This window comes from Panicum virgatum, chromosome 9N (genome assembly GCF_016808335.1).
Source record: "Panicum virgatum strain AP13 chromosome 9N, P.virgatum_v5, whole genome shotgun sequence".
NCBI classification, from domain to species: domain Eukaryota; kingdom Viridiplantae; phylum Streptophyta; class Magnoliopsida; order Poales; family Poaceae; genus Panicum; species Panicum virgatum.
This window is the reverse complement of record NC_053153.1, coordinates 72,382,563-72,408,664: the sequence shown is the minus strand read 5'-3', so window position 1 is coordinate 72,408,664 and position 26,102 is coordinate 72,382,563. Positions and strand designations below refer to the sequence as shown.

At 47.5% G+C, this 26,102-nt stretch overlaps 5 protein-coding genes across 5 annotated transcripts; 2 read left to right on the top strand and 3 right to left on the bottom strand.

Annotated features, from left to right (window-relative positions):
• The first annotated feature begins 3,830 nt into the window (after positions 1 to 3,830).
• On the top strand, positions 3,831 to 6,857 carry LOC120689337 (peroxidase 54-like). The gene is made up of 3 exons (XM_039971628.1): positions 3,831 to 3,953; positions 6,118 to 6,280; positions 6,430 to 6,857. Exons 1-3 carry the CDS (start codon positions 3,831 to 3,833, stop codon positions 6,855 to 6,857), a joined length of 714 nt encoding a protein of 237 aa, XP_039827562.1.
• Positions 6,858 to 7,317: 460 nt separating this feature from the next.
• Positions 7,318 to 12,701, bottom strand: LOC120692325 (nascent polypeptide-associated complex subunit alpha, muscle-specific form-like). Its single transcript, XM_039975594.1, has 7 exons — positions 12,170 to 12,701; positions 11,707 to 11,762; positions 11,570 to 11,618; positions 9,191 to 9,274; positions 8,656 to 8,781; positions 8,021 to 8,094; positions 7,318 to 7,658 (listed from the first exon to the last, which is right to left on the bottom strand). Exons 1-7 carry the CDS (start codon positions 12,581 to 12,583, stop codon positions 7,595 to 7,597), a joined length of 867 nt encoding a protein of 288 aa, XP_039831528.1. The 5' UTR covers positions 12,584 to 12,701; the 3' UTR covers positions 7,318 to 7,594.
• A 1,072-nt stretch (positions 12,702 to 13,773) lies between these two features.
• LOC120692658 (lysine-rich arabinogalactan protein 19-like) lies at positions 13,774 to 15,873 on the bottom strand. The gene is made up of 3 exons (XM_039976034.1): positions 15,457 to 15,873; positions 15,170 to 15,361; positions 13,774 to 14,538 (listed from the first exon to the last, which is right to left on the bottom strand). Exons 1-3 carry the CDS (start codon positions 15,699 to 15,701, stop codon positions 14,331 to 14,333), a joined length of 645 nt encoding a protein of 214 aa, XP_039831968.1. The 5' UTR covers positions 15,702 to 15,873; the 3' UTR covers positions 13,774 to 14,330.
• A 1,691-nt stretch (positions 15,874 to 17,564) lies between these two features.
• On the bottom strand, positions 17,565 to 19,277 carry LOC120692657 (peroxidase N-like). The gene is made up of 4 exons (XM_039976033.1): positions 18,974 to 19,277; positions 18,672 to 18,854; positions 18,345 to 18,510; positions 17,565 to 18,223 (listed from the first exon to the last, which is right to left on the bottom strand). The coding sequence occupies exons 1-4, from the start codon at positions 19,220 to 19,222 to the stop codon at positions 17,805 to 17,807; spliced, it is 1,017 nt and encodes a 338-aa protein (XP_039831967.1). The 5' UTR covers positions 19,223 to 19,277; the 3' UTR covers positions 17,565 to 17,804.
• Positions 19,278 to 22,583: 3,306 nt separating this feature from the next.
• LOC120691801 (protein GID8 homolog) lies at positions 22,584 to 26,014 on the top strand. Its single transcript, XM_039974994.1, has 5 exons — positions 22,584 to 23,043; positions 23,130 to 23,236; positions 24,334 to 24,465; positions 24,598 to 24,754; positions 25,603 to 26,014. Exons 1-5 carry the CDS (start codon positions 22,824 to 22,826, stop codon positions 25,722 to 25,724), a joined length of 738 nt encoding a protein of 245 aa, XP_039830928.1. The 5' UTR covers positions 22,584 to 22,823; the 3' UTR covers positions 25,725 to 26,014.
• Positions 26,015 to 26,102: the final 88 nt, after the last annotated feature.

Sequence of the window (26,102 nt, the reverse complement as noted above, 5' to 3'; positions counted from 1 at the left end):
CATCATCAGTTTTCTCCTTAACAACCTCCTTTGGCCAGAATCTTGTCATTAGCATTCATCGGCCTTGGATCACCAATGACAACATTCTTTCCCTTAGCTCCTTCGGCTTGACTGGCCGAATGAGTATCTTTGGGTTGTTCAACTCTAGTGTATGAACAGGAAAAGAAGCATTGTCAATTTGCATCTTGGAAAGTACCAATCGTCCTTCATTAATGGACAATTATACCTATCGATGGAAAACATTACAATCATTAGTCGCATGAGATGTAGAGTTGTGCTACTTACAATATGCGTGTCGTTTGAGCTCCTCGAGCGACGGTATAGCATGTGATAATCGGATATTCCCATTTGTAAGAAACTCATCAAAAATCCGATCACACTTGGAAACATCGAAGGTAAATTTCAGCCCCTCCTGCCGATTCTTTTGAATCGGCTTGAGAGACGGAACTGAACCGGGTTTGGCCTTTGATGGCCAAACAAATTCAGCGGCATACACTTCCTTGCTCTCATCGTCCGAACTATCAGAATCATGATCAAGAAGATGAGTGTTGGACCGATGAGGCTTATAAGTGTCTTTGGCATTCTTAAGCTTAAACTTCAAATCCAAGACTTTTATTTGCAAATAGTTAACAGTATGATATTCAAAGCATTCGAGTTTTTCTTTCAAATAAGAACGTAAACCATTGAACGCTGAATCCGCCAAATCTTTTTCAGAAATTGCAAACTAAAACATTGGTTTTTAATTTCTTTAAATCTCTTGAAATAATCAGATGCAGGCTCATCTCAGCCTTGCCTAACCGATGTCAAGTCCAACAGTTTTGATTCGGTTTCCCCACTAAAGAAGTGGTCATGAAACTTATGCTTCAACTGATTCAAATTGCGAATAGAATTCGGAGCAAGCGAGGAAAACCATGAGAAAGCCATTCTTGTCAATGACAAAGAAAAGAAATGCACACGCAAAACATCATTGAAACTGGCTTCCCCCAATTGCAAAATATATTGACTTATATGTTTCCAAGTTGTATGAGAATCATCACCATTAAACTTAGTGAACTCAGGAACACGCCAACCAGCAGGATAAGAAACAAAATCAAACTCAGGAGGATAAGAATTTTGGTATAAACGCGAACTACCCATATCCACCCCAAGTTTACTCTTAATTGCATTAGCCAGATCTTCTTTGAACTTAAGGAGATCGGCCTGATAATGCTGGCTGGTATAAAATTCAGAATATTGACGATGTGTATTAGTATTTTTCATGTGTCATCGTCTGTGTAGAAGTTGGGATCGGTCCTTGGTTAGGCCCAGATCCCCGTGATCCGCCTGCTACAGTAGTGATGCGAGGCGGTGTGTATATAGACAACTCATTGGTTCGGCTAGGGGCAGCCGAATCTGGAATCGTCTCAAGAAGCATGGGTGACGGCGTCATCCCTGAGTGAGCGGTCTGACCGGTTGCATAACCGGTCTGACCGGTCTTCGAGACCGGTCCAGCCGGTGCCGAATACATGGACGACAGTGGTGGGGTTTGCCCTGGAAACGAGTTCGGCGGCATACTATAGAATGGTTCAGATGTGAACTCAGAGTAGCTGAACTCGTTTCTGATGAGTTAGAATCTGCCATAGGTTTCTTACCCTTAAGTGCATCGATATCACTACACATCTTAGATAAAACATCGCCCGCAGCAGTTTGTGCAGCAATAAGTTTTTGATCTACCATGAGCGACATTTTCTCAAACATGTCACAGGAAGAGAGGCTTACATTGGGGATCTCTTCAATCTTATCATTGTTAAGCTTGAGAGACGGTAGTACGAACTCCTCAACCCTCTTGACGAGGCCACCACGAAGAATTGAGCCTTGACGTGTTCTTCAATGAGCAGGTACGCCTTGCGCTCCTCCTCGGTGAGCTCCTCCATCGAGGCAGTGATGATGTTGCCCTTGTTGATCTCAGAAGAGTCCATCTTCTTCGAGGAATAGATTAGATCGGTTTTAAACCCAGATTAATCTGTCCCCACTGGAGTTGCCAAAAAGTGTGTTGACACTAATTTGCGCCAAACACACTCGAATGCGCTAGAACGAACGGACGATCATCAAAATGATCAACACGTACTAGCGAGTCTCTGGGCGAACCGGTCTGACTGGTTGCGCCGACCGGTCTGACCGGACAGTGTAGAGAACCGCGAGGAGCCTAGGAACACGAGCTCGGGAGGGGCCCGTCGGTGCTCGCGCAGTTAGGGTTTCTCTGAGGTCGGCAAGGCCACTCAGAATATCTTCAAACGCCGCCGAGACGCAGGAAGAACAACAATTAGGGTTTGGAAAAGGCTAGGGTTTGAGAGAATAAAAGTAGATGTAAATTATATTGATTCGATTGAGAATAACCTCAATCGCCCTTAGCTTTTATATTTATAGGCCGGGGAAGTCGTACCCCTTTCCAAGTCGGTTTACACAAGGATTACATAAATAAAACGAAGCCTACTCGGACTAGAACTGGACAGACCGGTCGGCCTATGGGCGTGCCAGTTTTGTCTGTCAACAGAAGCCTATACTCTTTGTGATCCTGAGTGGCAGAGCCAACATATGATAGATCACAACTTATACACTAAGTACTTAGAAACTAGAAGACTGACACTTACAAAACACTTGCTTTATTACAACACAATAATATTACACAAGAGTATACAATACACCCTCACTTTGTGTCTATCCTAGCACTCACCCTTCTCACCTCTCTTGGAATGCCATGGCAAAGTTAGGGGTCTTTATTTATAGACAAAGGGGAGCATGATATTTAGACAAGTGTTCCCTTCTAGAGAATCCTAAACATTCTAGCATTTTCTAAATTTATGTATTACTAATTCTATAGTGCCCTATAGAAAATATCTCTTTCTTACATTGTGAAGAAGACTCTAGAAATTTGTCTTGCACTCTTTCTCAACAGAAAAGTACAAATACATAAAGGTAAAGACTTCTTACCGGCCGGCCGTATTTTAACTTGATTGCACGGCGCATGCATCTATAGAGAGCGGTTCACGGAGAAGTATTTTTGTTTCTATTGCTCTCTCTTAAAAAAACTGTAGTTTTCAAACATCTGTCAAATTCAAATTTTAATTGTGCAGCTGTATTTTCTTTAAAAAGATCTTCAAAAAAGACGTTACTTGCATATATTTCAACAATATTTTTAAATACACATAAATTGCTTATATAGATTAGAAAAATACCAAAATAAATTAGTAAAATTGCTCAATTGACTTGCTAAAGTTACCTATCACTAATCATGCAATAACACATCCACCTACCCCAACACAATTGTTTGCCCTTATCCTCTAATCACACCATCCAATTATCTTCTAAAAATCAACATCAATATCCACTTAACTAGACGAGACGAGTCAAGCAATATTCTGTAAAACGATGGGCAACTTTTCCAAAATTCATAAGCAAAGTAGAATACACTAAAAAGCATTTTCTCAGATGAAAAATATATTTTCGAAACATAATGGTGTGGGATCTTGTTTCGAAGCTCTTGTTGAAACGAGCGCAACTGTGTAATCGAATTTTGATTTGGACACTCGGTATTGAAACTATGATATTTTTCGAAGTGAAAAGATTGCAAAAATAGAAAACTGCAATCAGTGATTTTTCCTAAAAAGAGCGGCCGTACAACGGGATTAACTTACGGCCGGCTGTACATTAGCCTGGTCCATACATAAAACTATCAATAAGCATGAAACAATAGCGACGGTGAACGGCGTTCCGGTGTCCACCCAGTTATGGTTCGCGTCACGGTGGACCCATGGCGAGCACGCGGGACACAACAGCAGCCTGCGCCCGCGATGAGGCCAAACGGCGGCAAGATAGCAGCGCACCGGGGATCGAGGATACAGTCCATAGTTGCTGCCTGCTGGGAACAAAATGGATACAGTCCTTGTATTCAGAGAACATATTGTAGTGAAATGGTGTGTTCGACTGCAAAAATATCTGGTACTTACTCCATTGGTTACTTTACTTAATTGCTTCTATGCACAAGTGGCTGAAATACTGTATCAGAATGCTCATGGGAGTTTTCTTTACTCAATAAAATACAGTGTTTGCCTGCCTGTTCGCATCCTTTTAGACATTAGTAGTAACTGTATGCGCACAATGAATGTGGGGGGCAAATAGATGCTTTAGCTTTCATTTGCATGACAGTACTCAGTACTAGATAAACTAGTTGAATACCCCGCGCGTTGCTGTGGGATTTTAGAGCAAAATTATTGAAGTTGAGTGGGCTGAAAAGATAGAGCTATGAAGTTGCAGCTAATTTTAGCATTGGAGATATATGGCATGGTTGTGTATAAGAAATGCTAAAATACTGAAGTTAATGTATATATAAGAAGTTCAAGTTGCTAAAACCGATAAAAGAGGAACCATAATTGTTACGATAAGGATGCTTTAATGTTGAAATGGAAATGTCTGCATTATTTTGTGAAGCAAGAGATTGGACTTTGCATTGACTCTCTTTGGATAAGTGAATTTTTTGCAAGAGATTTAAAAAAAATTAAGTGTGGGCAACACAGTTTTGTAAAATGTTGATAATTGTAAAGAATATATTTTGTTTAATGGTTTTGGTACCTATGTTTAATTGGACGAATGTAGATATTTTGAATTGGTTATGGATTCTCCACCATCGTGATCCTTACTGTAGTATAATTGGATGCTAGAAATGGGTGTGATAAAAATTAATGAGGGTGTTAGCACATACATTATTTTTTTGACGTTTTGTTGCTAATTCCGTCATATGACAATAATAAAAGCAAGTAAAAAAGTAAGAACTCTTAGTGGGTTGTGGAAGGCTAGGATATGAGGTTTCATTCAGATCCAATGGTGGAAATAAAATGATGATGTGGCTTCACCACATGTGAGAGAAATAGCTATTAATGACTCTAAATGGGTTGCACTTATATAAGATATATAGATTTCCTTGGAATAGTGTTGTAGTGTAGAGCTGACAGTGTCTTGCATATCAGCATGTCTTTGAGTAGTACCCATGCCTTAATTTGTTCTGGCATTCGCGAGCCTCCTTAAAGTTTCTTGCCATACCAAGTTATGTACCAATATCTTTCTAATGTTTATCTTCAATACCCTGCCTGACTACAATGCAGTTTAACCTTTTTTTTTACACATGCATCATCCAATGCTCTGATAAGCTATATTTGTTGCAGGGTTTGGTTGACATGAACAAACCTCCTGAAATGATATCTGGCAATATGACAGCAGGTAAATGAAATAAAAATACTTGAGACATTTTTAACTGCAGCAATTATCTGTCTATGACTCGATGGATATTGATCAAACAGTTCCATTTGGTGCGCCATGTGCGTCTATTCAAGACTCTTTATGAGGTAAGCTTACTGCAGTGCTGAATTCATTTTTCTTCTTCAGCCATCCGCATTGCAACATCATATTTGGTGAAGTTGCCTATATATATAATGAGGGATCCTTATGTCCCTTGGGCCATACTGGCCGAATAACTATATGCAACTCAAATGGCAAAGCTGAATTTGACAGGTATCTGGAGAAGAAAGAACCGGAGGCTCAGCAGTAAAAGAAGTGTATAAACCTGCATTTACCTTCCCAATAAGAGTGACCTGCAGCAGCAGCAGCTTTACTTGCCGGAGTCTTATTTATGTTTTATCTAGTGGCACATGTAAGCATATGTATGGCCATATGGCACAATTCACTCACCGCCAAAATGTGTGTGGATACGTTGTGATTTTTTATTTGGATCTACTCCCAATTCGACGTGATATCACCCTCTCGCCAAAACCTGTGTGTGGATACGTTGTATGCGGGGCATGTGGGGGCATGTGGAAAATCCATGGTTTTTAATGATCGCGTCAGTAACCATTCTCTAATCGTGTGGTCAAAGGTGTCATTAGATTCATCTCGCGAAGTAGCGCAGGGGTTGTGGAGTTAATTTTGTAAACAGCCTTTATTTAGTACCTTTAATTATTAGTCAAAGTTTGTTCTACGGAGCAACCAAACAGGGCCGTAGACGGTGCACGCGCATACAAGTTAATTGACAGAGCGCGATTGCTGGTGTTCGGAATTACTGACGCGATTTTCTGATTGGACGAGCAGGCAGGAGGACCGTACTGGAGGGTGATGGTGGGCCGCAGGGACGGCATGGAGGCGAACTTCGACGGCGCCCAGAACCTCCCGAGCCCCAAGGATCCGCTGGATAGTCTTACGCAGAAGTTCGCCGACCTTGGCCTCGACGACACCGATTTCGTCGCGCTCCAAGGTAGTTTCAGAACACGCCTGGAGTCCGGGACGAGGACGATGAACCCTCGATAACATACGCGCCGTAGCAGCAACCTCGCTGTGGCACGTAGTGGTAGCGAGCTGCGAACTCAGAAAAAATAATGACGCGTGCCTCGCTGAACCTCGCAGGAGCACACACGATCGGCCGCGCGCAGTGCCAGTCCATCCAGGACAGGCTCTACAACTTCAGCGGCACGGAGCAGGCGGACCCGACGCTGGACCGTGCGTACCTCGCCGCCCTCCGGCAGCGCTGCCCGGCGGCGGCGGGCGGCGGCGGCACGGGCCTCAACGACCTCGACCCGGCCATGCCGAACATGTTCGACAACAGCTACTACGCCAACATCCGGTGCAACCGCGGCCTGCTCAGGTCCGACCAGGCGATGGTCTCCGCGCCGGAAGAGGGCACGGAATCCACCGCGCCCATCGTCCAGCGTTTCGCCAAAAGCCAGGCCCAGTTCTTCCAAAGCTTCGCGACGGCCATGATCAAGATGGGAAACATCGCGCCGCTCACAGGAAGCATGGGGGAGGTCAGGAGGAACTGCAGGGTGGTGAACTGAAGCTGATGCTGTTCTGAGTTCTGAATATGGGTTGTTCATTGCCGTAAGAAGAGAGCGTGTTGATTCCTTCGTTTTGTTCTCAAATATTTGTTCAAAAAATGTAAATCTCTTCATTATTACTGGAGTTGAGTATATAAAATCATTTAATTCTTTACATCTCAAACAAAGAAAAACAACCAATTTGTGGGGACAGCGCATTGTTATTAAGGTGACAGGAAATTTTATAAGCTCAACAATCTTTTTTCCCCACTGATCAGTAGCATTTATGTACTACTCCATTCCCAATTATTGATGAACGTAGCTTTATAAGTAGTAGCGGTACACTTCAAACCATGTTTCTGAGAACAGAGCTAGTTCCACGTAAAAACTAAACCTTCAAGCGCGAAATGTTGCACAATTGGCATTTTTCTCTGTTAACGCTTCAAAATTTACCAAGTAATTGTCACCATAAATCCTCGTCTTTAAACGAGTAACCACACACATTAGCTAGAAATTCCGAGTGCACAACATGCTTCTATGCACTGCTCACTATTATGAGAAACATTAGAAATATCAGTTTGACAGATAAATTGGTAATAAAAAGATACAGAATGAAAGCTCCTAAACATACAATGTTGGTCATAAAACATCTCAACGAATGTTCCTGCTTCCTATAAGGAAGTAAATGCTTGCAAGAAACATCTGTGTGCCTATGCTTTCAGCTTATTCTGTTTAATAGGTACTGTCAAAAGTCGTTTCTACAAAAGAAGTGCAAGGCGTTGCTTGTATCTTTCAATCCGACTAAGCCTTTCCTTCTGCAACCTGTCAAAGAAGCATTTGCCATTAATGAATGAAACAACTGATTGTCCAATCGGAATCAGTACCTTGTATTCATGTTTCTTTATATGCTTTTTGTTTAGACCAGTCTCAGTAGGAATATCATCGACACAGTTACCAAGACCATAGACTAGATAATCGATAGAAGCTGCATTTCTACCTAGACAAGAAGCTATTGATGTTGAAGATAGAAAAGCATATACCAATCTGAATTAAACAGCTCTTCAGAGGCACCAGCCAATCATCTAAATTGCACTGACATGTTTTGCCTTATATTTTTCTGATAATTAATTGACACTTGTATAAAGATAGAGGAGTGAAATAAAAGGAGAGAGAAAAATGCATACCCAGCACGTATCTTTTTGGCACGTTTTACATGCTGCTTCAATAAGTCACTTGTGTTGTATTCACCATCAGCATTCTGCAAGATGAAAAATCAAATTAATTGGTATCCCAGGTCTAACATTAGAATGGTAAATGAAAACATTTGTGCTACTTGTGAGTTCTGATAGAAAAAAAGGTGGAAAATTGGAAAAGTACTCCATAGACCACAAAATGGTAGATGGCATATTATCACAGAAAAGTAACTCTACTTGAACAAGAATTTCATTACAGAAGAAGAAATACTTCACCACTAAACAATCAAGGAATGAAAGTGATTTGGCTACAATTTTTGATACGGTAAAGTGGTAATGTCACACATACACATGAGGCCAATCTTGCCAACATGTTCCCTTTGGTAACCTATAGCCAGATGTAGTATGATTTTTTAATTGTATGTGATTTACTGATTTAATGAAAATTGCAAGTCAATATCAGAATGCTAGTTACAAAAGGCCAAACAAATTTGAAATATAGACAAGTAGAATCTGAATTTGCTAGAATTTATCCAGGTTGTATGCTTTATAATCATAGTGTGTTTTATCAGCAAGTTAGTTAAATCAAAATAGCTAAACTGCAAAGTAGATTTTATAAAAGGTACCTTCTGTGGCTCTTCATCTGAATCCAAATCCGCAGCACCATTATTTTCCTTATCTGATATTCTAGAATCTACAACTGAAGCAGGCAAAGGTCTTGGAAGAATTGGTTCACCATTTCCAAAGCTTGGCTGAATAGAACAATGCAGAGAGCGTGGATAACATGGCACACATTAAAAAAAAAGTCTTGTGGGTTGCAGATGCATTCAAACTGATCACCGCAGAATACTATTGTGTTTGCCTAAATGACTAGACAACACAACACTCCCTGGTTAACACCAACGTCTGAAACATTTGCTTACAAAAAAATCATAGTGTTAACTAACAAATATATGCAAGCTACATTTGTCAAGGAAAAAAGATAGACATTTCTTTGAAACCAAAGTAACATAGTTATATAACTCCATAAAAAATGCACTTCAGACAAGTTAGATTGAACTGATTTAAAGAAATTACATATTAAAGAACCACTCTGTCTCAGAGCAATTTTAACAAGCAACCAACCACTGCATTCATCTGAAAGAAGAAAAGTGGGCTAACCTGACTTTCATGTGGAACACCATTACGCACCCAGGATCTACAGAGAGCATACAAGGATCCTGACTCACTTTCCAGCAAGTTAACCTTTGGAGCAGCCAATACATAACCAAAAGAAATGTCAGTTCATGTGCACAACCCACCTTGTTTAACAAGATAACAAATAAAGCATGAGAAATTTTGTGACATGGGCCTTCTTGATTAGTAGACCAATTCTATAATAAAGAGTAAAATGCACTGGGGGTCCTTAAACTAGTTGACCTGTTCTGTTTAGGTCCATGAACTTTGAAAGTGCATTTTTAGGTCCACAATCTATTCAAGTGTTTCACTTGAGATCCAAAACACCTCTTACCGGCGTTGACCGCCTACGTGGACCGCCACGTAGATCCACGTCGGCCCCTCCCTCCTCTCTCTCTCCCTCCCTCCCTCCTCTCTCTCTCTCCCTCCCTCCTCTCTCTCTCCCTCCCCACTCTCTCTCCTCCCTCCCTCCTCTCTCTCTCCCCCCCACCCGCGTCGGCCCCTCCCTGCTCCGCCGTCCTCCAGCGCGTTGTGCTCCCTTCGCTGGCGCGGACGGGGTGGCCGGATGCGCGCCCGTCCTCCCATGGCGGCGGCGGCGGCTCGCCTCCCCCCCGCCAGCCTCCTCCCCGGCGCTTGCGCGCGCGCCGGCAGGGCGGAGCGGCCGCGGACACGGTAGGGCCGCGCGCAGCGGCGGCGGCCAGCGCCGGAGCAAGCAGAGCGCGCGAAGCTGCGGCGGCCTCACGGCTTCTCGGCGTGATAGGGGCCTGTCCGTGCTGGTCACCGGCGCCACGGGGTTCGTGGGAGCGGCGACGACGGTGAGATGGTGCGGCGGCCTCGCGGCCTCTTGGCGACGGCGACGGCGCCGCCACCCTCCCGCCAGTGGAGGCCGCGGCGGTGGAGTACGCGCGGAACAGAGGAGGCGGCTCCTCCTCGGTCTTCTCCAGGCGGCCCGATGAAGGCGCGCAAGGGAGGCGGAGGAGGGCGGCGGCGCGGGGGCGAAGGACGCAAGGGCAGCTCTCGCGTCGACTTCGAGCGCCCTCCGCCGTCCCTGCCTCATCTCCGGCGTCGTGCCTCCGACGGTGACGCGGGCGTTCCTCTTCTCCGACAGCGGTGGCGAGCAGGGCCGGGCGGCCCTCTGCTCCCCCGATCCCCTCTCCCATGGCGGCGGCCAGATCCTTCCTCGCGGCGCGCCACTCCCTGCAGCGGTGCATCCTCCCTTCCCGAGCTCGCCGGCGGCCAGCTTCGTGCGGATCTGCGGCTCTCCTCCCTCCTCTGTCCGGGTGGAGCTCCCTCCCGCGCCGCCGGCCCTAGCGCTGCTCCACGGCCACGACCCGTAGATCTGCCTGCGCCACGGCGGCGGCGGCGGGGCCGGCCTGCGCGGCCGGCACACGGCTGCTGGCGTGGAGCTCGGAGCTCCCCAGGCCGGTGGATGGCGGTGCGCAGCGGGGCGGCGCGAGGCTGGCCGCGGCATGAACACGCACGCGGGGCCGGCCCTCCTTCTTCCGCGCCATCCCTCTCCCCAGTGGCCGCGGCGGCGGCGTGCGCGCAGGCGGGGTGCGTGCGTCCGCGACGACCGCGGCGCGTGGCGGCGGGCGCGCGGAGAGCTGCGCGCGGAGAGCGGTGCGTGCAGGCGGCGTGCTTTGGATCTACGTGGAATACGGTCCACGTTGCATCTACGTGGCGGTCCACGTAGGCGGTCAACTCTAGTAAGAGGTGTTTTGGACCTCAAGTGACACACTTGAATAGATTGTGGACCTAAAAATGCACTTTCAAAGTTCATGGACCTAAACAGAACAGGTCAACTAGTTTAAGGACCCCCAGTGCATTTTACTCTATAATAAATAACCAACCTATCTTGCCCACATAGTGAAGTATCAGCATGATCGTAGCTATCTGGAAGAATAGGAAGATGGAACAGAACCAGGTTGTCTGGCTTCACTAATTTTTTTTTAAAAAAAAAAAACTCGACCAGCGGGGGGTTAGACTGCCCCCACGGCATTGTATTAAGAAGAAGGCCTTCTCACACAAGCCGAGAAAACCAAGTTGTCTGGCTTCACTAGAAAAATGGAATTGAGATGAGGTAATAGCATTTTCAAATCTTTCCATCTCTGTATTAAAATATTAAACTCTGTGGGATTATAGTACCTTATGAAATGGAAAACCATATGAGTAATCAGTACAAGTAAAAAACTTCTTAACAGCATGTCATCATAGAACCCAGGATCCAATAATACGTGGAATATGTATCACACAAATTCAAGCCAACCAAAAAATAATAACCATTCAGTCTTATGAGACCATTTGCTGGTGGTAGCACAACTGACTAACCGAGTGCAAAAGAACAGGTAACCATTAAGTGCTTACTTTGCGGTCATTAATCACCAAAATTGTAGAGTTTTCTCTGCTCCTTTCCCTGAAATCAATACAAATGCAGAATTTTCATGTAACAAATTTTCACTACAAAAGAAAAACATATACATGATTGTTTTTTTGTTGTATACCTGTCCTTTGGGTTGCCCTGCTCACTAGATGGTGCAACAAGAGGGGCTGTAGTAACCTAAGAAGTTCCAACACAAACGCATAAAAACATATCAGTATTCAATGTAACTTCAAAATTAATATACCTTAACCAAAACAATGCCCGGAACATATTAGCACCATCTAATATCAATTTAAGAACATATACTGTGCTATATTCTCTCCAGCAATTTACAAGGACTGAATTCCCAATGTCTAACCACACAAGTTAAATCACTGTATTTCCACGTTAACGTGCCAGATTATTTAATTAAACAAGTAATCCTGCCAATCAGACCCGAACAACGTGAAACAATCAGGCTCAATATTTAAAAATTATAAAGGAGATCCAAAACAAAAAAGAAAACAGTTAACCGAAGGAGGACCAAATCATTCAGTCCAATTCCCCTTCCATTCAGACCTCACGAACTAAAAAAATTCACGAACCTTGGGCTGCGGAGCTATCGGAACTCCTCGCGGAGGTTGCTGGGGACGCGCTGCCATGCCCGCCACATGAGCCCGAGGCACGGACGCGACAGAACGGAGCTGCGAGGGCACCAGGGGCTGCGACGGCTGCGCGACGGGGACAGCGACGGGGTGGGCGCGGGGGTACCCGACGGCAATGGGGGGGACGCGGCGGAGCTGCGGGGCGACGGGCTTCGCGACGGGGTACAGGATGCCGTGGGGCGCGGAGGAGACGTGGCCCGGAGCGCTAGGGTTTAGCGGGCGGCCGGTGAAGAGCGGGGGCGCCGGTGCCGCCGCCGCGGCGCGTGGGGAGGAGGTGGCGAGGAACGCACGGGGAAGCGGGTGGGAGGCGGCGGGCACCTGCGGGGAGGGCTGGCCGCGCGGCGGGGAGGCCATGGCGTGTGGCGCGGGCGGGCGGGCGGAGAGCCGGAGACGGGAGCCGTGGACCCTGGAGGTGGGGTCGCCCTTTTGAAATCGTTTGAATCCAGCTCGGGGCGTGCGTGTCGGTTGCCAGATTGCCTCGTTGGGGTTGGACTTTCGTCGAATTTCAGGCGCGCGGATCGGCTACGCCTTCTCATGTTTGATGTTTCCATCATCAATCATTCAATCCTGGCGGGCACTCGTCGGATCACGGGTGGGCCGGTGGCTGACTCGGATCCCAGGGGTCTGGCTTATGATCTTCATATAAAAGAAGCCGTAGCCAATCGAGGTCCCGTTCGGTTTCAACAGGAAATGAAGGGAATGGAGTGAAATGAAAGGGATAAGTCCTGAAGTGACTTATTCAGGTCTCGTTTGTTTAGGTCCGGAATGGTCTAAAACTTAGCATGTTCCAACCAGATCAATATGGTCCGGTTCGAAGTCAGACCAGATCAGAAATGGTCGTTGGGTTAGATGCGGACCGGAATACAAAGCGGTCAATCCAGACAATTTTCCCTCTTCGTGACCTAGAATGAAGATGGATTCTCCTAGGCTTGGATTGGTTCCAGGCTTGGAACGGGTGGTACCAAGTGGATCAACTGATCCCAATCCCTGGACTGCTTCAACCTCTGGATTTGAATGAGGTATTCGGATGGAATCCTCCTCAGATGCCGTTTGGTTTTCTCATAACGGATCGTTTCAGGGAACCATTCTGGATGGAACAGAGTAGACTGATTCAAAAAGTTTACAACATGCATCTAAACGAGGCCCAAAATTGAAACCTGACCTGGCGGTTACGGAACGAACCCTCAGGCCTTATTTGGTTACACATGGATTCATTTCGGGTTGGGAATGATAAAAATAATAAAAGATAATAAGAGACACGAATTTATTCCGGATCGTAAACTAATTGTAATATAATATGTTCATGATGCTACAATAAGAAACCGGGAATCAATCCATGAGTTTAGAGGTGTGGAATTAATCACGGTCTCTTATTGTACCTATTATGAGTCTATTTTATTGCAATTAGTTTCCGACCTGAAATGAATTCTGATCTTTTATTATGTCTTGTTTCTATCATTTTTCCAGCCCGGAATGAATCCATGTGCAACCGAACAAGCCTTTAATCTTTTTCCAAACCACCTGGTCTTCGGATTAACCGAATGTTGAACAAAAAATCCAGACTCTTTATTGAATCTCCAAGGAACAGACAATCGATCGTTGCATCATACATACCCTCAACAATACGCGTTTACACTGCTCCCTCAATCTGAGTCGAGCACACCACATTTACATTACACACAGCTGCTAGTGCTTAAATACTTGATCCGGCCTCGACGGGGCTAGCTTCCATTGACCACTCTACAGTTCCTCCTGACCTCGCCCTGGCTCCCCGTCAGCACCCCGATGTTCCCCATGCTGACCATGGACCTGGCGAAGCTCCTGAAGAACGCCTTCTGGCTGCCGGCGAACCGGCCGACGATCGCCGCCGTGGGCGCGCCGGGCGTCGACAGCAGCTCCTGGTCGGACTGCAGCGTCCCGCGGCGCGCCCCGAGGTTGGCGTAGTAGCTGCCGTCGAAGGCGTCCGGCGTGGTCGGGTCCAGGTCGTTGAGCGCCGACCCGTCGCCGCCCCTGGGGCACCGCCGCGAGAGGAGCGCCCGGTACCCCCGGTCCAGCGCCGGGTCCGGCCGCCTCGTCCCGCTGAAGTTGTACAGCCGCGGCGTCACGAACTGGCACTGCACGCGCCCGAACGTGTGCGCGCCCGAGAGGGCGACGAGGTCGGCGGCGGCGTCGAGGCCGACGGCGCCGAACTTCTGCTGGAGCGCGGTGAGGTTGTCGAAGGGGCTCGGGAGGTTGTTGTTGGCGGCGGTGATGTTGGCGGTGGTGCCGTCGCGCCGGCCGAGCGGCACGCGCCACCGGGGCCCGCCGGACTGCGCGCGTGCATGCAATGCAACACACGGGACCCAGGCGTCATGTGGCCGTGTTGGATTAAAGAGCGGCACGGAAAGGATTGGTGCGACCTGCTAGTACTAGAGACGTCGTGTTGCTGAGAGCCGATGCGTGATGTTGATGTGTGAGTAGCCACGTCGTACTACTATGGGTTGCCTCTTCTCTGTTTTGCATGCTTTAAAAGATGTGCAATTTGACCCCTCAGAAAAAAAAGAGGTGCAATTTGACCTCTCAGGGGAAAAAAAAGATGTGCAATTTTGTCAACTTCTTCTCGTGGATGATAGATCTCTCTAATGGCCACACTAGCTAGTACAATTATTTTGCATCGACGGCTTCGAATTATTGCTCGAGGTTTGGAGGAGCTTCAGAATTATTGCCGGCCGGGCCGTCACGCAAGCTAGTACAGTGCAAGTCCAACAGTCTGCTGCTGTGGGTGCGTCAAATATTCGTGAGCAATGCCACTGTGCTGTTAAGCATCAGCTCGCTAACAGCAGCGAGCTCCAAACGAGAGTTCAGTGCGATGCTTAATTCGTGGAAGGCTAATGGTGGATCAATCGATCTGCTGCGCACATTTCCCGGTTAGGAAAAGAAGAAGAAGAAAAAAAAACTCACCAGCTCGACGGAGATCTTGGCGGCGATGGCGAGGATGTCGGCGCAGGAGACGACGCCGGGGCAGGCCTCCTCCAGCGCGGCCTTGACGGCGTCCACCACGGGGTACCCGCGCGCCGAGCTGTTGTTGGGCGTCGCGAACTTCTCCGACACGATGCTCGAGCTGTTGTCCAGCAGGATCGAGGCGTCGCAGCCCTGAAGAAGACCGGCCACAAGCTCAGAACGAACGGCGCGGCGCGGGGCAGACCGACAGAGCGGCGCTAGCCTGTGGCCTGTAGTACGTAGTTCACCTGGACGAAGCAGTCGTGGAAGTGGAGGCGGGGAGGCTGGCGTAGATGCGGGCGTCCGCCTCGTGCGCCTTCTTCAGCACCCGCCGCACGACCCGGTGCACGCCGGGGCACGTCCGGTCGTAGTACTCGGCGCACAGCTGCGCCGCCGCGCCGGCGCGGACGCCGAACCCCAGCGCGGCCAGCAGGAGGAGGACGGCGACCAGCCGAGGACCGCACGGCACGCCACGGGGCGACGGCGGCGCCATTGATCTTTCCCGAGGGCGTTCACGCAGCGGCGTGCGACTCGGCCGGCCGGGCTCACTCTCTTGCGCCCGATCGAGCCGGCGAGTCTTATATAGAGAGCCGAGCCACGCACGGTGCTCGCTGAGTCGCTGGTAGCTTGTGCCCGTTTGGTTTGGGCACGGGGAGCGGCCGCCTTTTCTTGGATCTGAAGTGAAGGATGGGCAATCATCTCGTTCGGGTCGGCGACACATTTTCAGCTGGCAACGTTGCGATCCGTCGCCGCGTCGTTGTCAGATGGCACCCCCAGCGTGTTTGCATGCAGTGCAGGTACGGTGAGCGGGCAGAGACACGATGCGTTCAATACCAGCGTCTGCATATGGGCATATTCAGGTGTCTTAACCAGGGTTCAATAAACCGGTGGGAACCGGTCCGGTTTGACCGGTTACCAGCCAAACTGGTCCGGCCCGGTTTCGGTTTGGGCCGGTACTAAATCGGTCCAAATTCAAAATTCAAATTTAAATTCAAAAAATAAAAAAAATTTAAAAAAATCTAAAAATACTTCAAGGTGCGACGAATCTAATGGTGTCAAATTTTCTCAAAAATTCATCCATTTAGTATAGTTTGCGGGTATTTGAAGTTAAACAAAAAAAGTGTGCATACAAAAGTATACAAATACAATGTAAAATTATTACAAAAGATGGTTGGAGGGTTCATTTAGGCTAAAATATATTATACAAATATTTATTTAGTATACTTTGCGGGCATTTGAATTTAAATCAAAAAAGAAAAAATTTTGAATTTGGCCGATTACCAGTCAAACCGACCGGTAAGCCGGTCGGAACCGGTTGAGCATGCGATTTTGAATTTGACTGGTTTCCACCGGTTTCCGGTCAAACCAGTCCGGTAAACCGCTACCGGACCTCGCCGGTTTGACCGGACCGGTTGGTTTATTTAACCCTGGTCTTAACTAGCCTGCCAATGCCATCGGACCTAATCCCAATCGTAAGTCACCATCATAAGGCACCACTAAGGCAGTGTACATACTCCGACGCGAAACATTGTTCTAGTTTGGTTTGCATTGCTTCGGTCGAGCAGGAGCAGTTGTGTGTGTGTCTCATTCCGTGCAAGGCTGTCAGTCAACAGGAGCTTTAATCTGCAACAGACATCTCCAGTACTACGTGCCTGGACTTGCTCTGCCCTGTGCAGAGCACGTAACTGGATTAGAAGGGTTGGTTCAGATGAAAGGGAGGCCACTTTTGCGTAATCGCTCACGAAACCATGAACGTAACTACGGTCTTGTTTGGATCCAATCCAGGTGCTAATAGGGTGCTAGTAGGTGAAAGTGCTAAACTTTAGCGCTAATTTCTCCAAACGGAAGTGCTAATGGGATAAACAAAACTTTAGCCAATATTAAAAGGTTTTGTCATATGTAAGACTGTTAATATAGTAATATGTATTATGTGCTAAAGTTTAGCAGTCAACTTTAGCTCTTCGCTTAAGGCAGGCTGTCCCTGTACGCTCTGCCAAACTGATGATCACCCGAAAGCTGGCGCACCGATCCCTCTTGAGTTCCCCATTCGCTCGTCTGATTCAGGAACCCGCCGAGATAACTAGCAACGGGTTCTTGTTTCCCAGTCGCGATCAGGTCTCGTGCCCCCCACCGTACGAATAGTGCAGCGCGAAACTGTTCATGCCGGGCACTTTATACGGCAGGATAGTTGCAGATGGACTCGCATCGCAGCAGTCCTAATCCGCAGTACTGCCAGTTATGGAGAGAAGGCGAGGCATCATTCTCAGAACAGAGCAGAAGGCGAGCACGATGTCAATGCGATTGGGTGACCGGGAGACATGGGTAACTGCATACATGCGTGTCAAGGACTCAAGAGTATCTCACAAAGGACTCCGTGGCATTTATTGTTCTCTTCTTGCTGGCTTGTTCAAGCCTTCAAGGGAATTCCATCGGCGAACGCAACGCACCTACACTGATAATTGATCCAGCACTGTAGCGCAGTTACAGATTCCTTCATCAGAATTGGCACGTACGCTGTCTGCCCCATACTCTTACTGGCGATCGACAAACCCTAGCTTAACCCAAACGATCACACGTGCGCAGCAGTTCTTGCGGATCAGTTGACGGCGCGGCAGTTCTTGCGGATCTGGCCGGAGGAGCCGGTGAGCGGGCGGATGTTGCCCATCTTGACCATGGAGCGGCCGAAGTCGCAGAGGAAGCGCTGGGGGTTGGCGCTGTAGGCCTGCACGAGCGCCTTGGTGGCGTTGGCGCCGGCGTCGGCGCCGGAGAAGAGGCCCTGGTCGGAGGAGAGCAGGCCCTTCTGCTTCAACAGGTTCTGGAAGTAGTGGTTGTCGAAGGCGTCCGCGGAGCCGGCGTCCAGCGCCGCCGTCTGGTTGCCGTCCCCGCCCCGGCACAGGCTCTGCAGGCTGGACGCCAGGGACGCGTCCAGCGTCGGGTCCACGGTGCTCGCCGCCGAGAAGTTGGACAGCCGGTTGCTGAACAGCGCGCACCGCGCCCGGCCGATCGTGTGGGCTCCTGCACGCGGGTTCATGGGTCGCCCCGGGTCAGCAGTTCATCGATGACACGCCCAGCGCCAGCAGCCCGAACATGCACACGAACGAGAGTATTGTTGTACGGGTGTCACTTTTTTTTTTACCTGATAAAACGACCACGTCGGTTGTGTTCAGACCAACATCCTTGAACAGCTGAACGATTGTGTCAGTAGAATCGAACGGTCCAGGCAGGTTGCTGTTAGCCCCGGACTGATTCGCCACCAAACCGTCCCTCCGTCCCAGCAGAACATCATAGTCAGGCCCACCACTCTATACGTACACAGATCCAAATCCATCAACAAGTTCATAGATTCTTTTTTTTTCCAGTGTGATCAATCGATGGCTGCTTGGTAACTGAAGCACTGTACGTGCGAATAAATATTATTCAGACGACTGGGAATGAAGAAGATCAGAGGGGCTACTAGCTATACCAGGAGCACCCCGTACTTGGCGGCGAGAGCGAGGATGTCGGCGCAGGAGACGACCCCCGGGCACGCCTTCTCGAGGTCGGCCTTGATCGCGTCGACGACCTCGTACCCCCGGGCCGAGTTCAGGTTCGGCCCCGCCAGCTTCTCGCTGTTGCTCCCGTCCAGCAGGATGGATCCGTCGCACCCCTGCAACGTGTGCATGCAGTGCAGCCGGCCAAGTCTCTTTGTTCAGTGACCACATGAGTCATGAGTGCATAAAAAGTCGACAGGCCCCAGAGCCTGAAGAGTGAGGCACGACGACGTACGTTGACGAAGCAGTCGTGGAAGTGGAGCCTGAGCAGGGAGGCGCCCATGCGTGCCTCGGCCCTCATGGCGGCGGACACGCGCGCCTTGACGATGTCCTCCGCCTGCGGGCAGCAGTAGTCGTAGAAGTCGTCCGTCAGCTGGCCCCGCGCCACCGCGGCGGCGCCGAGGCACAGCGCGGCGGCGAGCAGCAGGGCCGCCACCACGCCGTTCGTGTCGTCCCTGCAGGAGGATTTGCGCCCCATGTCCATCTATATCTCTGCACTGCTGCAGATCTGCCACACAACAACCGTGGATCAGCTAGCGTTGGCAATAATGGCTCCTCCAGTAGCTTCTCGCCGCGAGGTTTATATAAGCGACGCTTCAGAGTGTCGAGTGTCCAGTGTGTTGACAGTGAGTCAGCGACTACTGACGCTGCAGTCACAGTGCTGCTGGCCGGATAAGCGGAGCGGCGGCGGCAGGCTCGTTGACGACGAGCTAGTAAGCCGGCGCCGGCGGCTGGCTTATTTAGCGAGTGACGTGTCTCAGGGCGCGTGTGCGCGGCCTCGTTTTTTCCATGCGTTTTCCTCCCTGATCGAGGTGAATGGGTCACAGCCGGACGCACTAATCCCATCGCCTCGTGTTTTTCCGCACGGCTCGAGTAATCTAGATCGAGTCACGAGCACTGTGAACCCCCCCGTGCGTAGTGCAGCGGCACTACGGGTGGCAGTGGAGCTCCAACCCAGCCATGGCGGCGGCTACATCGTCGCAGTATGCACGAGCCGATCAGTCGAGTCCGCAGCAGCGTGCACACGTGCCAGAACGAAGACACGAGTCGGCAAGGGTCAGTGGTCTCTTCTTAATTACTGTGGTAGGCGCAGCCCATTACGCAACATGGGTTTAAATTTTGGTCCTTCAGATGAAGGGGATCGTGTTGTTTAGTCCCGGCTGCACGCATGAACGAAGCCGTTGTGCGGCCTGCGTTTGCTTCCATTGCCGTGGACCGTGGTGCCGACTGGCTGGTGAACTGCTGCTGCCTGACGTGTCGTAAATCGTAACATCATCCCCTCGATCCCACCCACGGATGAGTATCGGTTAGTGCAAAACGCACCACACAATCTGCATGCATCTCCGACTTCTCCATCGGGACCTCCAGACTCCAGTTGTTAAAATGGAAAAATTGGATCTGTATTAGTTAAAAAATATGGCGAACTTGCAGTGTTACGGTGCAAACGTTCCGTGTATAATTGAAATTGTTTGATGGGCCGTGCTAAATATCCACAAGCTGGGAGCATGTTCTAAACAACTCATCAGCACCGGCCCACAACATGTATCCTGGACGACGAGACTGGCTAAAAAGGCCCAGAAGTGATGGAAGTAGCAATCACCCCAAACTCCCGTCCCGGAGACAGGACTGTAGCCGTGTGTTTGGTTTGGGGTTGTGTGGGTTGGGTTGGCTCCAACTCTCATTTTGGGGATGGCTCCAATCTTTGTTTTGTTTGGTTGCTGGGTCGGGTTCGTTCCAGTTTTTTGTTTGGTTCGAGGACTGCAAAGGGTTGGAGCCAACCCGTCACTTGTTTGGATGGATGGATTGGAATGGACCTGTGGACCTGGTTAATGCTCGCCATCTACGACCGATTCATCGTGCCATCGATTAGTCAAGTCTGCAAAACAATGTCTCGTTCCTAAAGCCCCTTCAGGAATCAAACTCTAGGATCAAAAGCACCGTTCTTTCATGCATTCTATGGAATGTATTGGAAATGCAGAAATAAGAAGGTTTTTCGCCATGAAGATGAAACAAATTTAATGATCTCTAAACGCTGCAATGAGGATCTGATAGTTTGGTCAAATAGGTGTTTCTCTCCTTCCGATAAGATGAAAGTGGATATTTGGAGTAAATTCTTCCCAACTTAGTTAGATAGCTTTAGTCTTGCTTAGGCTTCTCTTTCTCTTTCAGCTAGCTTGCTAGCTCCTTTGTAATCTCTCCAACACCTGTACATTGTTGTTCTCCAACACTTATCCTCTGAATGATTCTCATTTCTGACAGACGAATCACACATGGGAGGAATAACAGAGATCATAACCAGATCATAACCTGCCCGCGCGACCTGGCGCCGTGCGCTCCTGGCGTGCGGTCGGGGCCGTGGGGCCGCTCCCCTGCCCGCGCGAGCGCCTGGCGTCCGCTCCTGGTTGTGCGGTCGCGGGCGGGGCCGCGCTCGTGGCCGGCGGCGTGCGGTCCGCGGACCGGCCGCCGGGTGCTCGCAGCGACGGGAGGGAGAGACTGGAGGGTGAGAGAGAGAGGCGTGAAGGGATAAGGCTGGAGGGATTTACTCGTGCGTGATTTTTTCAACCCGAGCGGAGCGGCTCCGTCCGCCGGATTTCGACGGACGAGCGCAACCCGCATCTTTGAGGTATATTCTGCTGAGGTTGGTTCCATCCCCTACCCAACTCCTATCCAAACAGCAAAAAAAATGGGTCGAACCCGTCCGGGTTGGTCCCATCACTCCAACCAAACAGATCGTAGGAGGAAGAAAGAACTCTATTCCTTCACGCGAGTTTCTCGAATTGCCCCCCCAACCCCCTTCTCGAGATTTTCTAAAGCTAAAGAAAATACGATCTCGATAATACATTGGTTTTGGAATCTAGAACTGCTACAATGCTTGTTGCATCCCCTTCTCTATTCCCCTGTGTTGCTCCTTGATTAATAATAGGCTTATTATGTGATCAATTCAATTCCGAATGTTATTTTAGATATTGTTCACTTTTATCTTTATTTGCTATACATATTATCAGAGTTTTTTTTGGATAAAAGAATAGCACAATCTTCTTGTTCTGCTCCTGCCATTCGTTTACAGCATTTGCTCTCTGTGCAGTCATTTTTTAATTCAAAATCTAGCGATGGCCCTTACCCAAGCTATTGGCAATAAAGTCTGGCTAGTTTAGATACATTTTTTTGTTGTATTTTGTTATGGCTAATAAAGATATCATTCACACACACAATTACAAGTTAAAAATATGCGTATTTTAACTTCTGTTGCTATGAGGAACATTGAGTCCGTGACGACATATGAAAAATAAACCATTACGTACATGACTTGATATGGTAGTGACGAAACTTCGAATACTACTTTAAAAACAAAAAAAAACTTTAAGAATTTTTTTTGCTACTTTAACTTAAGCATATGTTAAACTCAAATTTTCCAGTATAATCATGGATATATCTTTTTAGACCCATAATCATGCAGAATATTCCACAAACTACAAAAATCACGAAATATTTATAAGGGAATGTTTGGATGTTGCAGTTATTTTTAGAAAATAATGGTACAAAACTGTAGTTTTATAAGCCTATACTTTGTGTTTTTCAGAAAAGAAAGCTTTTGAAAAAAAATGGGGCCGTTCGGCTGGATGTTCAGCCGGCTGGGGCTGTTATTTTTCCACTGTTGCTGCAGTGCTATGTGTGGAGGGCTACTCCAGCAGCAGTGCAGCACCCGAGTGGGGGCTGGGAAAAAGCCAGCCGAACGGGCTCAATATTTTTCAAATTCATGATATATATATCTAATTCTTCGAAAATATATTGCTTGGAATGGAGCTTAAAGCCGTGGAAGCCCTACGAAATCCCCTGCTTAAGCCACGGTTGAGGCAGTTGGATACTGCTGCAAGTAACAGCCAACTCTCTCTCTCCCCTCCGGAGTCCGGGCTACGGACGGGAGCCCGACATCGACGCATCCCCTGCTTCGATCCAAAGTCCAATCCATCCTCCGGCCGTGCCCTCCCTTGCGGCGAAACCCTAGCCCCGCCCCGCCCCGCCCGTATGTCGACTGTTTGATCGGCCCAGCAGTCGGACCCACCTCTGCCCTTGGCCCCCATCTGATGTTCCTCTCCCGCATCGTCCTGCGCGACCTGGACTCCATCGACTCGCCGGCCTCCATGGCGTCCTCGAAGAAGGTGGTGACCCGCGACGAGTGGGAGCGGAAGCTCCGCGACGTCAAGATCCGCAAGGAGGACATGAACCGCCTCGTCATGAACTTCCTCGTCACCGAGGGCTTCGTTGACGCCGCCGACAAGTTCCGCATCGAGTCCGGCACCCAGCGTATTGCTCGTTTCCTCCCCCCTACCTCCTCCGCTGCTCAAGTTCCATTGGGCAGTTCGTGTGAGTGTTCGGTTTTACTTTTGCAGCGGAGATTGACCTGGCGACCATCACGGATCGGATGGAGGTTAAGAAAGCAGTCCAATCGGGGAATGTTCAGGAGGCCATCGAGAAAATCAACGATCTTAATCCCACGGTTCGATTCTGACTTTGTTCCTGTCAATATTTTCACTTCCGGCAGATTTAGTTTCCATCCTTACTGAGAGACTGAAATAAACCCAGTTAACTAGGGAAACAGTCAGTTTTGCAATGTGGGCAATTTGGATGCCCTGTTCGTGATCACTATATTTACCAGCAATTAAGAGCAGCAACTAGTTTGGAATACAGGAACAAAATCCTCTCCCAATTTGCTACCCAATTTGGTGTCTTGTTTTGTGTTAATTTGACGTTTGATGTTTGGACTTTGTTTATTAGGCAGTATTAGTGAGCTTCCATTTTATCAATTGATATGCTTCTGATTTGATCATCAGTTCTTGCTACTTGCTCGATTGTCTGCTCTTTATATTAGGTATCCACGTTTGCCACACATGCTTTTCAGATAAGAGCTGGCTGTCCTGTTGGGCAGGCTGCACTATTGAACATCTTTGCGGTGATAGGAACAATTGAAAATAAGCAGCATCCAATCTAGCTTGCACCAATTTAGGAGTTTGGGCTGAGTACTTTTAACATGGAAAAAAAGAAGTATATGTATCACACATCATTGGTTATTGATAAAACTCGGTATTAACAATGTTTACCCAGTACTAACGAGAGGATCTCAACTTGACATCTTTTTTTTTTCCAACAAACATCGTGTAGTATAGAACAAGAGTTAATATATTAACTCATCTGTTCCAGAAGGATATTTTCCACCCTTCTATTGTCTTACTACTTGGAAATAGCTAACAAAATTGTGAGATGATTCTACTTGTTTGTGAATACAACTTGGATAATGTAGATGGCTAGAAAAATCTCAGCCAGAGTGCAGATATAGCCAATCAAGGTGTATCATTGATTATGCGAAGCAAACAATTAGATTGCTAAGACAAGCATTGTGTGAACCGTGTTTTTATTTTGGTCTTCCCCTATTTAAAAAAAAAGATGCAGAAGCTCTACCTTCGAGGTCTAACGTTACATTTTTTTTAATATCAGAAGCATGCATTTTTTTCCCCGTATGTGTTCTGATGGGAGCTCAGTGAAGAAAATATTCATTAACGTGTGGCTCCTTATACTGACTTGGATGATTATATGCAGATTCTGGACACAAATCCCCAACTATACTTTCATCTTCAGCAGCAGAAACTAATAGAGTTGATTCGTGCGGGAAAAATAAGTGAAGCTTTGGAGTTTGCTCAGGAAGAACTCGCACCAAGAGGCGAAGAAAATGTATTTTTTACTATATTTGCTGTTATTATTATTTAATTTAGGTTTCAGGATTCAAATCTAAATTATTCTGCATGCAACTGAATTGCTTTAAAGAAATGACTATGACTTCTGCTTTTCCCTCTGGTTTTGCAGCAAACATTTCTTGAGGAAATAGAGAAAACCGTAGCACTACTGGTTTTTGAAGATGTAAAAAATTGCCCTTATGGGGAACTGTTGGATGTTTCTCAACGTTTGAAGACTGCAAGTGAAGTTAATGCTGCTATTCTTACAAGCCAAAGTCACGAGAAAGGTTAGTAAATTTTGTGTACAAAAGGATATCGAGGAATCTGTATACTAGGATATGACTGATATCTACTATTTACTTGGAGATTAGATTTAGCAGAATTTTATGCTATTCTTTTCAAGCGTAAATTTATATGCATCGAGTAGTTTGCTATTTAAAATAGTCGAAGTTGTAGTTGAAAACAACGTGGGATTAGTGCCAATACATTTTAATAATCAAGAAGAGGGGACGGATGGGCATATTATTCTCATTTTACACTTCAGAAGTTTGACATTAAATTTTTATCAATGATTAAGTTAACGAGGTTATCACAAGGGTATAAAAAATAGATTAAAACCAAAATGGAATGTATTATCACGTCTGTATAAAGGAAATGAAGATTTTTATCACTAGCTAATTTGAATGCGTGCCAACCTACAATGTACTATCACGTCTATTGACCTGGATTTTTGCATTTGGCAATACATATATGAGTGGAACTTAAGCTGTCAGCTAGACTGACAAACATGGTCAGACAGATAGTAATTATCTCATTTTTTTGTTTTTGCAATGTACTAATTGTAGAGTTAATTAAGGCTGACATACTGGAGTATTTTAAATATTCAGGATTTGTGTTTAAGATTTTCAGGCATTTAATACAACTTAATTTTTTGGACCTTACTTATTTAGGTTATATGTTGACCATCATTCAGTACCAAGAGTAATTATACAGTTCAAAAAATTATACATTTTGTCGTCTTTGTTTAGAACCCATAAACTGCCATTTGACTATCATTCAGTACCTTGCTTAACCTTGTCGCAATATGTGGCTTTACGGACACTCCTTTGTATATTCCTTTTCGCACAAATGGCAGATCCGAAACTTCCAAGCCTGTTAAAGATGTTGCTTTGGACTCAAAATCAACTGGACGAAAAGGCGGCATATCCACGAATCAATGACTTGACCACTGCAGAGCTGCAAGATCCATCGATATGAGTAGGCTGCCGAGGATGTAACGGAGGTAGGCACCACGCCTCTGCTTGGTGCCTGCACACGTTATTCCCCGGATCTGTCAATAGGTCATCGCCTGCAGCGATTGAGTGGTATAACAGCCACTCAATGCAAGCAGTTGGTCAGAAAACTTCACCTGTGCTGTACCTGTACATGATGTAGAAGACATTTTTCGTCCCCTTCCAGTCAGTGGAAAATTATTGAATTTCATTTTTCCTGGACATACCTTTCAAACTTGTTACTGTACCTGCAATACACAAATGCGTTCAGTCGAATTTTAGGCTGTGAAACCGTGCTCGTGCTGTCATATGACGCAACTATGCAAAGTAACACATCCCCGGAGAGCGCGGTCAGAGCCCCGTT

Coding starts and splice junctions, on each gene's coding strand:
- LOC120692325 (XM_039975594.1), bottom strand. CDS start 12,583: ATGGCCTCCCCGCCGCGCGGCCAGCCCTCCCCGCAGGTGCCCGCCGCC. Junction 11,619..11,706: donor CAGGGCAACCCAAAGGACAG/GTATACAACAAA, acceptor TATTGATTTCAG/GGAAAGGAGCAGAGAAAACT. Junction 8,095..8,655: donor CAGATGAAGAGCCACAGAAG/GTACCTTTTATA, acceptor TTCATCTTGCAG/AATGCTGATGGTGAATACAA.
- LOC120692658 (XM_039976034.1), bottom strand. CDS start 15,701: ATGGCGCCGCCGTCGCCCCGTGGCGTGCCGTGCGGTCCTCGGCTGGTC. Junction 15,362..15,456: donor TCCACGACTGCTTCGTCCAG/GTGAACTACGTA, acceptor GGTCTTCTTCAG/GGCTGCGACGCCTCGATCCT. Junction 14,539..15,169: donor CCAAGATCTCCGTCGAGCTG/GTGAGTTTTTTT, acceptor GCACGCGCGCAG/TCCGGCGGGCCCCGGTGGCG.
- LOC120689337 (XM_039971628.1), top strand. CDS start 3,831: ATGAGGCCAAACGGCGGCAAGATAGCAGCGCACCGGGGATCGAGGATA. Junction 3,954..6,117: donor GAACATATTGTAGTGAAATG/GTGTGTTCGACT, acceptor TTGGACGAGCAG/GCAGGAGGACCGTACTGGAG. Junction 6,281..6,429: donor CGATTTCGTCGCGCTCCAAG/GTAGTTTCAGAA, acceptor TGAACCTCGCAG/GAGCACACACGATCGGCCGC.
- LOC120692657 (XM_039976033.1), bottom strand. CDS start 19,222: ATGGACATGGGGCGCAAATCCTCCTGCAGGGACGACACGAACGGCGTG. Junction 18,855..18,973: donor TCCACGACTGCTTCGTCAAC/GTACGTCGTCGT, acceptor CACACGTTGCAG/GGGTGCGACGGATCCATCCT. Junction 18,224..18,344: donor CGACGTGGTCGTTTTATCAG/GTAAAAAAAAAA, acceptor ACCCGCGTGCAG/GAGCCCACACGATCGGCCGG.
- LOC120691801 (XM_039974994.1), top strand. CDS start 22,824: ATGTTCCTCTCCCGCATCGTCCTGCGCGACCTGGACTCCATCGACTCG. Junction 23,044..23,129: donor CATCGAGTCCGGCACCCAGC/GTATTGCTCGTT, acceptor TTACTTTTGCAG/CGGAGATTGACCTGGCGACC. Junction 23,237..24,333: donor TCAACGATCTTAATCCCACG/GTTCGATTCTGA, acceptor GATTATATGCAG/ATTCTGGACACAAATCCCCA.